Source organism: Oncorhynchus kisutch, linkage group LG15, assembly GCF_002021735.2.
Source record: "Oncorhynchus kisutch isolate 150728-3 linkage group LG15, Okis_V2, whole genome shotgun sequence".
Taxonomy (NCBI): Eukaryota; Metazoa; Chordata; class Actinopteri; order Salmoniformes; family Salmonidae; genus Oncorhynchus; species Oncorhynchus kisutch.
The window spans coordinates 60,770,893-60,782,479 of NC_034188.2; the positions used below are offsets into that span (position 1 = coordinate 60,770,893).

General features: G+C 42.7%; 1 protein-coding gene across 1 annotated transcript; it reads left to right on the plus strand.

The window, feature by feature from the left end:
* The first annotated feature begins 9,881 nt into the window (after positions 1–9,881).
* Positions 9,882–11,100, plus strand: LOC109904812 (olfactory receptor 1D2-like). The gene has a single exon (XM_031789419.1). It carries the CDS (start codon positions 10,144–10,146, stop codon positions 11,080–11,082), a length of 939 nt encoding a protein of 312 aa, XP_031645279.1. The 5' UTR covers positions 9,882–10,143; the 3' UTR covers positions 11,083–11,100.
* Positions 11,101–11,587: the final 487 nt, after the last annotated feature.

The window sequence follows — 11,587 nt, forward strand, 5'->3', positions numbered from 1 at the left end:
CCTTTTATTCACTTTCTGATCTCCATCTGTCTCTCAAATAATTTACATTAAAATGTCTACAAATGTCTACAATGTCTTCCTTGTCTACAAATCCCTGAATGGAATCGGACCCGCCTACCTGTAAGACCTACTCTTCCCCTATGAACCTCCATGTACCCTACATTTATGCCACGCCAAGCTGCTCCATGCCAGCAGGACCTGTATAAACACAATGGAGGGCCAATTATTTTGCTTCCTGACAATCTCAGGGCTGCTCAGACTGTTGGGGCCTTTAAAGCAGGCCTTAAGACTCATCTCTATAAGCCTTTATCTTTCCTTCTAGACTTTGTTGCTTTCATGATTTGGTTATATATGTTTTTTACTCGTTTTTTAGCTCATTTATTATTTTCTGCACTTTGAGATTACAATTTCACAATGAAAAGCACTTTATAAATAATTATTATTATTATTTCATTTAAAAAAAAGTAAATTAGTTTGAAATCCTTACTTAAATTGACAGTTTAGCCAGAGGGTGCTGTATCTATGTCTGTAACAAATCTAGAAATGCTAAACTGTCTGGATCGATACACTGGATGTCAATGTGTAAAAGGTACCCTTACCTGGCACCCTTAATACTGTACATCGCTAATGGAAAATAAGCCCTGTAGGGTACATATAAGCCTGGGGATTGTTTGACATTTTTTGAGAGAAATCTAAGGAAATACAGATCACAAACTATATTCTGCCTGAGATCTGGATGCATGTCATGTTTTCTGAGGGACAACTGTTCTATGTAACATGATATCTGTGTGCCAGCTATCTGACAGATGACCAGCTTTGGTATTCCTCAGAAATGTTGAGTCATACCAGAAAGTCAACTACCTGGAACACAAGAAGAACCTGTTGCCTAATTTGGAGCTCTTATTCTGTCCTAACAAACTCCAGATAATTATTTGAAAATAACCAATATAGTGCATATACTGTATTTACTTTTATTGAGAAATCAGAGGACCAGATATAGATTTACATTTTAATCATTTAGCAGACACTTGTAATCAGAGCGACTTACAGTTAGTGTATTCATCTTAAAATAGCTAGATGGGACAACCACATACCAATCTTGTTTTTCCAGGGTCACTGTGAGATATGTTTGTCCCTCCAAATAAAATAATACAACACATCATCATTAACCTTACTGTATGTATAACACACATTGGTCATGTACTCCATCCACCCTGTAAAAAGCTGTCGAAAGTTTTGTAGTTCTGTCAATGAAAATGCTGTGCAAAACACCAGTATCTATTTTTTTGTCCATATATCTTAACATTGGGAAATCAGAAACCAATAACAAGAGTATAATAAACATGTTTATTGAGTCATTAGGTACCAGGTCATTAGTCCACTCTATCACCTCGTTCCCTGGGAACCAATTAATGCAGTTAGTAACGTGTAGAGACCTGAGGGGCTCAAGGAGAAGCACGGCCGGTCTTGAATGTATACCAAATGGTACCCTATTCCCTATATTGATCAGAGCCCTCTGGTCGAAGGTGGTGCACTATATAGGGAATAGAGTGCCATTTCGGACGCACTCCTTCTGTCATCGCCTCTGGGAGTGTAGGACCTGAAAGCATACAGTAGGCCTAGGATAGCCTAGAGTGACAATAAGGTGACAATCGCTTTTTTTAATTGAACCTTTATTTAACTAAGAAAGTCAGTTAAGAACAAATTCCTATTTACAATGACAGCCTACAGCCGGCATTACATGTAATCAATTTACTACTTTTCCTTTGAATGTAAGAAGTAATGTTTTAAGGATCTGAGTCGGGCTTTCAACTTGCTCTTGAAAGTTATAATAGTCGAATGCAAGGTGCAATGTCGATATTGGGTAGTGCAGTTTACCTGTTGTCATGTCAGTCATTGCAGACAGACTGCTGTTTATACTGTAACTTGTCAGAAATGTCCAGATCGACTGGCTCATGTCAGCTAACATTTTTTTTGCCCATTGATTTTGTTGTAATGTTTGAGTCACCAGATATCACATGAACACACATAAGTCATGTTCCCCAATGATGAAGGGGGCCCAAGTTAAAATGTTGGGATACCACCACTCTACTGTATAACAATATTATGAAACCTAAAACAATTAGTGCAGTCCTGGTTCTAATATTTTTTCATCAACGCCATCCCTATCTCCCTGAGTTTGTAACTGTAATTTTGTGGTAAGGTTATAGACTGAGTGTATTGTGACAACTACTCGGTAGTCAAGCTTGCAAGTTCAAATATTACACGAAAATATCATATGGGGTCTTGTTGTAACTGTGCTTTCTTTGGCTTGTACTATATTTCCTAACATATACTCATATGTAAGAATTGTATAAATATGTTTGTCTTCAAAAGAGAAGAACTTCTCCTTTGGCGGTTTATTTGTGATTATGCAAGGCAGATATGATACTGCACATCTTCCACCTATACTTTTATTAGTTTATTTTCTAATGTCCACCACTTTTCAATCCTGTTATGTATATCATTAGGATCGTGAAAAACCAGACAGGCTTGAAAAAAGGTATTAGGCCTTATAGCGTGTGTTTTAATAGTGTGTACGAGGACGACTTCTGCAGCAGCAGGTGTTATCAAGTTTAAGGCGGATGATGTTGCAAAAAAATACAGTTGAAGTCGGAAGTTTACATACACCTTAGCCAAATACATTTAAACTCCGTTTTTCACAATTCCTGACATTTAATCCAAATTAAAATTCCCTGTCTTAGGTCAGTTAGGATCACCACTTGATTTTAAGAATGTGAAATGTCAGAATAATAGTAGAGAGAATTATTTATTTAAGCTTTTATTACTTTCATCACATTCCCAGTGGGTCAGAAGTTTACATACACTCAATTAATATTTGGTAGCATTGCCTTTAAATTGTTTAACTTGGGTCAAACATTTTGGGTAGTCTTCCACAAGCTTCCAACAATAAGTTGGGTGAATTTTGTCCCATTCCTCCTGACAGAGCTGGTGTAGATGAGTCAGGTTTGTAGGCCTCCTTGCTCACACACACTTTTTCAGTTCTGACCACAAATTTTCTATAGGATTGAGGTCAGGGCTTTGTGATGGCCACTCCAATACCTTGACTTTGTTGTCCTTAAGCCATTTTGCCACAACTTTGGAAGTATGCTTGGGGTCATTGTCTATTTGGAAGACCCATTTGCAGCCAAGCTTTAACTTCCTGACTGATGTCTTGAGATGTTGCTTCAAAAAATCCACAAAATTGTCCTACTGTCCTACTACTTGAAGTGCACCAGTCCCTCCTGCAGCAAAGCACCCCCACAACATGATGCTGCCAGATCAAGCTAGTTTTAACAGTGACAGCACCAGTAGAGACAGACAATGTACTGGAGGAGTTTGCTGATGTTTTTACAGGAATAGGATTATTCCCAGGAGAATGTACCATTCACCTTGATCCAGACGCAACCCCTGTGGTCTACCCACAGAGAAAGATTCCCCTTTGCTCTCCATGCCCGTCTGAAGAAAGAGTTGGAGAACATGGAGCACTCTGACAAAGTCCTCAAGGTTACAGAACCGACTGATTGGGTAAACGCGTTAGTGGTGGTGGAGAAACCACGCACAGGCAAGCTCAGAGTATGTCTCGACTCAAGAGACTTGAACAAGTCTATCAAACGCCCCCACTACCCTTTACTGACGCTAGATGGCATCACACACAAGCTAGCGGGAGCACACTACTTCAGTGCCATGGACGCTAGATCAGGCTACAGGGCTATCAAGCTCACAGAAGAGTCATCTAAGCTCACAACATTCAACACACCGTTTGGACGGTACAGCTTCCATTGCCTGCCTTTTGGGATTATCTCAGCCCAAGACGAGTTTCAGCGAAAGATCAACGAAGTGTACAAAGGCCTCGATTGAGTTGTGGCAATTGTGGACGACATCCTTGTCTATGGTCGAAGCAAAGAGGAGCACGACTGAAACCTCTGCATGATGCTGCGAAGGTCCCGCGAGAGAAGAGTCCGGCTCAACCCCGAGAAGAGCACAGTCGACGCTACAGAGGTCAGCTACTTCGGACATCTTCTCACAGCGGAATGTGCAAACAAATAGAGGACATTGTTGGTAAATGCGCCATCTGTCTTGAACGATGCCCCACAAACGCCAAAGAGCCAATGTTACCTCATTGTTTCCCAGACCAACCCTGGCATGTCGTGGCAACCGATCTGTTCACCTGGAACAACGAGGACTACATCGTAACAGTGGACTACTACAGCAGATACTTCGAACTCGACAAGCTTCACAGTGTCACACCCTGACCATAGTTTGCTTTGTATGTTTCTATGTTTTATTTGGTCAGGGTGTGATCTGAGTGGGCATTCTATGTTGGATGTCTAGTTTGTCTGTTTCCTGTCTTAGTGTTTTCTGCACCAGTTAGGACTGTTTCGGTTTATTGTTTTGTATTATGTTTCATATTAAAAAAACACGAACTATAATCACGCTGCGTTTTGGTCCGCCTCTACTTCCCAGGAAGAAAGCCGTTACAGAACCACCCACCACAACAGGACCAAGCGGCGTGGTGACAGGCAGCGGCAGCAGGAGCAGTGCAAGGAGGACTGGACATGGGAGGACGTTTTGGATGGCAAGGGTTGCTACACATGGGAGGAGATCCTGGCGGGAAAGTATCGCCTCCCATGGGAACAGGTGGAGGCAGCTAGGAGAGCAGAGGCAGCCGGAGAGAGGAACCGGCGATACGAGGGAACACGACTTGCAAGGAAGCCCGAGAGTCAGCCCCAAAAATGTCTTGGGGGGGCACACAGAAAGTGTGGCTAAGCCAGGTAGCCAGACCTGCGCCAACTTCCTGTGCTTACCGGAGGGCGAGAGAGACCGGGCAGGCACCGTGTTATGCTGTGGAGCGCACGGTGTCCCCAGTGCAGGTGCATAGCCTGGTGCGGTACATATCAACTCCGCGTATCAGCCGGGCTAGAGTGGGCATCGAGCCAGGTGCCATGAAGCCGGCTCTACGCATCTGGTCTCCAGTGCGTCTCCTTGGGCCGGCATACATTGCACCAGCCTTACGCATGGTGTCCCCGGTTCGCCTGCATAGCCCAGTGCGGGCTATTCCACCTCGCCGTACTGGCAGGGCGACCGGGAGCATTCAACCAGGTAAGGTTGGGCAGGCTCGGTGCTTAAGAGCTCCAGTGTGCCTGCATGGTCCGGTCTATCCAGTACCACCTCCACGCACCAGCCCTCCGGTAGCAGCTCCCCGCACCAGGCTTCCTGTGCGTGTCTTCGGCCCAGTACCACCAGCGCCGGCACCACGCACCAGGCCTACAGTGCGCCTCGCCTGTCCAGCGCTGCTAGAGCCTTCCTCCTCTCCAGTGCCTACAGGTGTTCCCGTCTGTCCAGAGCTGCTAGAGTCTCCCGTCTGTCCAGAGCTGCTAGAATCTCCCATCTGTCATGAGCCGCCAGAGTCTTCCATCTGTCATGAGCTGCCAGAGACTCCCGTCTGTCATGAGCCGCTATAGTCTCCCGTCTGTCATGAGCCGCCAGAGTCGCCAGTCAGCATGGAGCCGCCAGAGTCGCCAGTCAGCATGGAGCCGCCAGAGTCGCCAGTCAGCATGGAGACACCAGAGTCGCCAGTCAGCCAGGATCTTCCGTAGCCGCCAGTCAGCCAGGGGGGTACTGTCACACCCTGACCATAGTTTGCTTTGTATGTTTCTATGTTTTGTTTGGTCAGGGTGTGATCTGAGTGGGCATTCTATGTTGGATGTCTAGTTTGTCTGTTTCCTGTCTTAGTGTTTTCTGCACCAGTTAGGACTGTTTCGGTTTATGGTTTTGTATTATCTTCATGTTTAGTTTTCTTATTAAAAAACATGAACAATAACCACGCTGCGTTTTGGTCCGCCTCTCCTTCCCAGGAAGAAATCCTTTACAGACAGCACCACATCTGCAGCTGTGATACACAAGCTGAAAGCAGCCTTTGCCAGGCATGGCATTGTAGAAACTTTAATATCTGACAATGGGCCCTGTTACAAATTAAATGAGTTTGAATCCTTCATAAAAACGTGGGAGTTCACACTTGTCACCACAAATCAAATCAAATTTATTTATATAGCCCTTCGTACATCAGCTGATATCTCAAAGTGCTGTACAGAAACCCAGCCTAAAACCCCAAACAGCAAGCAATGCAGGTGTAGAAGCACGGTGGCTAGGAAAAACTCCCTAGAAAGGCCAATACCTAGGAAGAAACCTAGAGAGGAACCAGGCTATGTGGGGTGGCCAGTCCTCTTCTGGCTGTGCCGGGTGGAGATTATAACAGAACATGGCCAAGATGTTCAAATGTTCATAAATGACCAGCATGGTCGAATAATAATAAGCCAGAACAGTTGAAACTAGAGCAGCAGCACAGTCAGGTGGAAGTTGAAACTGGAGCAGCAGCATGGCCAGGTAGACTGGGGACAGCACACAAGCCCACATTATGCTCAAAGTAATGGCCTTGCTGAAAAATCTGTGCAGATTGCTAAATCACTCATGGACAAAGCAAAAGCAGACAAGAGAGACCCCTACCTCAGTCTCCTTGAATACCGCAATACTCCAGTTGACAACTTCAAATCACCAGCCCAGCTGTTGATGAGCCGCAGGCTTCGCTCAATCCTTCCCAGCACCAACCAGCAGTTGTAACCGGAGGTCGTCAGCTACAAGGAAATGCATGAAAAACGTGCACAGAGACAACAACAACAAAAGCGATACTACGACAGGTCTGCTAGACCACTGCCACCACTGAGTGACGGAGAGTCAGAATCCAGGAGTATGGCCTATGGAAGCCAGCAGTCGTCATCCAGCCAGCTGACACTGAACGTTCATATCACGTCCGCACCGCAGAAGGAGTGGTGTACCGCCGCAATCGTCGTCACCTACTGAACACAAAAGAACAACACGCTGATGAGATTAACTGTTCGACTGAAAAAGAACGTGATGGACTAAACACATACACAGCACAACATACTTACCTGCAACACCACAAGAACTGTTGACTGACACAGAAGCATGCTCAGCATCATATCACACAAGGTCAGGAAGAGAGGTTAAGCCCAGAGCTGTCCTAGACCTCTGAAATGTCAAAGGATGTAGGCGGATTGCTTCCCTAAAAGAGTTCCAGACTGTAAACTTGTTTTTGAAAGTTCACTTGAAATGCTTTGGTATTGTATTTGTTTGAAATGTTAAGATGTCATTTCTACAGTGAAAGCTGAGTTGCTGAGAATCCCTTGTTCGAAAAGTAACAGTATGTTGGATCATTGTTTCAGAGTCTGTTGATTCAGTTGAATGCAATATAAATGGTTACTTACCTTGAGTTCAAACTACAGAGCATGTACTCAAAAGAAACACTTAGAATATGTAAAACATATTTATTTTGTTTTAAAAGAAGGGGGATGTAATATTCATATGTGTAAACATACTGATTTGTAATTGGATGCATTTTACCTCCGTATCATACAGTGCTATGATTGGTTAAGACCACCCAGAGGGTTAGGTCATGGTCAGTTGATCATGGTTGGAGATACGTGAACATGCCAGTTGTAGCTAGCTAATAAATACCTACGTTAAGAAATATCCTGTAGTACTGCATTTTATTAGCTTGCAAAACAAGACAGATACTTTTGTACCTGTTTCCTCAAGCATCTTCACAAGGTAATTTGCTGTTGTTCTGGGATTGATTTTCACTTTTCGCACCAAAGTACGTTCATCTCTAGGAGACAGAATGCGCCTAAGACGGCTGTATGGTTCCATGGTGTTTATACTTGCGTACTATTGTTTGTACAATTGTGGTTTAAGGCTGTGCCACCAGAGAGCAGAGCAGCTGGCCGCGACCGGGAGGTCCATGGGGCGACACACAATTGGCCCAGAGTCGTCCGGGTTAGGGAGGGTTTGGCCGGTAGGGATGTCCTTGTCTCATCGCGCACTAGCGACTCCTGGGTGTACGGTGTTTCCTCCGACACATTGGTGCGGCTGTCTCCCGGGTTGGATGCGTGCTGTGTTAAGAAGCAGTGCGGCTTGGTTGGGTTGTGTTTCGGAGGATGCATGGCTCTCGACCTTCGTCTCTCCCGAGCCCGTACGAGAGTTGTAGCGATAAGACAAGACAGTAACTACTAACAATTGGATACCACGAAATTGGGGAGAAAAAAGGGGGTAAAAAAAAAAGCGACTCTGGCGACTCTGGGATGCTGGCCTTCTAGGTAGAGTTGCAAAGAAAAAACTGTAACGGTTCTCTTGTGGTGAAGGAGAGTCGGACCAAAATGCAGCGTGTAGATTGCGATCCATGTTTAATAAACAAACGTAAACACGAATCAATACAAACACTACAAAAACAAAGAACGTAATGAAAACCGAAACAGCCTATACTAGTGTAAACTAACACAGAGACAAGGACACTAAGGACAATCACCCACGACACACTCAAAGAATATGGCTGCCTAAATATGGTTCCCAATCAGAGACAACGATAAACACCTGCCTCTGATTGAGAACCACTTCAGACAGCCATAGACTTAACTAGAACACCCCACTAAGCTACAATCCCAATACATACACACCACATACAAAAACCCATGCCACACCCTGGCCTGACCAAATAAATTGAATGTTAATTTCTGTACCATAAGCAGCCTCCAACATTGTTTTAGAAAATGCGGATGACGGTCCATCCGACCTCACATCTGCAGACCACTTGTATGGCGTCGTGTGGGCGAGCGGTTTGCTGATGTCAATGTTGTGGTATGTGCAGGCATAAGCTATGAACAACAAACAGAATTACATTTTATTGATGGAAATTTGAATGCCCAGAGATGCTGTGATGAGATCCTGAAGCTCGTTATCGTGCCATTCATCCGCTGCCATCACATCATGTTTTAGCATGATAATGCATGGCCCCATGTTGCAAGGATCTGTACACAATTTCTGGAAGCTGAACATGTCCCAGTTCTTCCATGGTCTGCATACTCACAAGTCATGTCACCCATTGAGCATGTTTGGGATCATCTGGATAGACTTGTACGACAGAGTGTTCCAGTTTCTGCCAATATCCAGCAACTTTGCACAGCCGTTGAAGAGGAGTGGGACAACATTCCACATTCCACAATGAACAGCCTGATCAACTCTATGTGAAGGAGATGTGTCACGCTGGATGAGGCAAATGGTGGTCACACCAGATACTGACTGGTTTTCTGATCCACACCCCTACCTTTTTTAAAGGTACTGTATATGTGACCAACAGATGCATATCTGTATTCTCAGTCATGTGAAATCCACATATTTTGGCCTAATGAATTGATTTCAAATGACTGATTAACATTTTTGTTCAGTATGACTTATCATAACGTTATACTGCAACCAAACCGGTATCTGTACTGAACTCCCTCTTATGGTCCCGAGGTTAATGTCATATTTTAATGTTCCTACAATGTTCTCAGAACATCAGTGAGATAACATCTCACTGAAACCCTTAATCAAGCAGCAATTATCAAACTTTGACTTGGGGAACCAAACGGGTTTTGTCCTAGCAAACCACAACTGATTCAGCTTTGATTATTTGAATCAGCTATGTTTGTTTTGTTATTTTTTATTTAATCTTGATTAAAATAGGCAAGTCCAGTGCTAGGTCAAAAACATTCACGTGCACCCCTTGTGCTCCGCAGGACAGAGTTTGGGAAACACTGCCTTAAAGGGACCGAATAGAGTAAATAGAATCCAATCAGTTGCTTGTCATAAACTCAATATAGATCTCTATGGAGGGGTTACATGTTGACACAGAAACTACAATCCCATGTGAGCATACACTGTGATATATTTAGAGGCTAGTAGGGCAGGTTATTGGAGCAGTAATCCCTCTATTAAGCAAGAAGACATTTCATGGACACAAGTTTCTTCATTTTTTTCACTCCTCGGAAATCTGATAATGTACAGATATTATAAGGAACTTTTTCATTTTTAGAATGATAAGAGTTTGAGGGACAATTTGAATTTGTTTTGTTAAAACTATTGTGTTTAGTCTGAGCCGACACAGAATCAAATTATTCACACTTGCATTCATTCACATCCATACACACTGAAGCCTTGCAAGGACTAAGAATTTTTGCATTGACCAGAGGATTTCTTTTTACAAAAGCTATGGAGAACTCAACCCAAGTCAAGTTATTTTATCTCTTTGGCTTAAAAGAGACATTTAACAACAAATCGGTCTATTTTATCTTGTCTCTTATCACATACCTTCTCATCATCACTGTGAATCTGACTCTGATCATAACAATAATTCAGGAGAAAGTTCTCCATGAGCCCATGTATATCTTTCTGTGTAGTCTATGTGTCAATGGATTGTATGGAACTGCTGGTTTCTACCCCAAGTTCTTACTGGACCTTCAGTCAGATGTTCAGGTGATATCTTATGGTGGATGTTTGACTCAAGCCTATGTAATATACACATCTGTCCTGTGTGAAATTTCTACTTTAACAGTGATGTCTTACGACAGGTATGTGGCAATATGCAGACCACTACTATATCATACAATTGTGACATCTTTAACTGTTAGAAAGTTACTCTTATTGTCTTGGTGTTATCCTTTATTTGCAGGACTCATATCACTCATTTCAGCTGTCAGAATTCCTTTGTGTGGGTCTCGCATTGATAAAATCTTCTGTGACATTCCGTCTATGTTGAAACATGCATGTTTACCCATTACAATCAATCCGATTTTGAACAAATGTATAATAGTGGTTCATTTTTTACAGATACTTTTCATTGTATTTTCTTACTGTAAGATTGTAAGGACTTGTGTAAAGTCAGCAAAGGGAAGGACTAAGTTCACACAGACATGTGTGCCACATTTAATAACAATGGTTATTTTCATCACAGTGACCCTGTTTGACACATTGCAAGGATGGAATAGTAATGTAAATATTACATTAAATATGCGTAATGCAATGGCTGTACAATTCCTTGTTATACCACCTGTATTTAACCCTCTGATATATGGACTTAACCTCCATCAGATCCGAAGTGCAGTTTTTAGAAAGTGTAATGCACATAAAACCATTGATGTGAGACATTAATTACATTATCTAATGCTAATTTCCTGCATTTCTACTAATGCTGTACCCGTCTAACAAAAGGTTTGGTCGACCAAGCATAGTCTTTTCTTTCGACCAATTGATTTGTCAACATTTTTAAACATGTATTTTCCCATGTATAGACATATCCTATGTAGCTATGTATCTTACCATTTCTACCAATCTGCATGTCAGTTGTGATTTTCATTTGCACATTTTCGTGGAACATTTCTATTTAATTTATAATAGTCTTTGTATTTCAAAACAAATTCTGTGGTTAATCGACATTCTACAATCGTGATTTAAATGAAAATGACACAGATCTAAAAGTAACTGTTATTGCCACTGCCAACTATGTAAAAATAGTCTACATCAAGCCAACACATAAAAACATTGCAGCCAGCAGGTAGAAAATATAATGATAAAAATAAATATCCAATAAATCACATTGGCTACGCATGGCCTGTCTGCAATGAACTATAAACATTGTATCAACTGGGTCAGGTCT

What these genes read in the sequence shown, in the direction of transcription:
- LOC109904812 (XM_031789419.1), top strand. Translation starts at nt 10,144, where the DNA reads ATGGAGAACTCAACCCAAGTCAAGTTATTTTATCTCTTTGGCTTAAAA.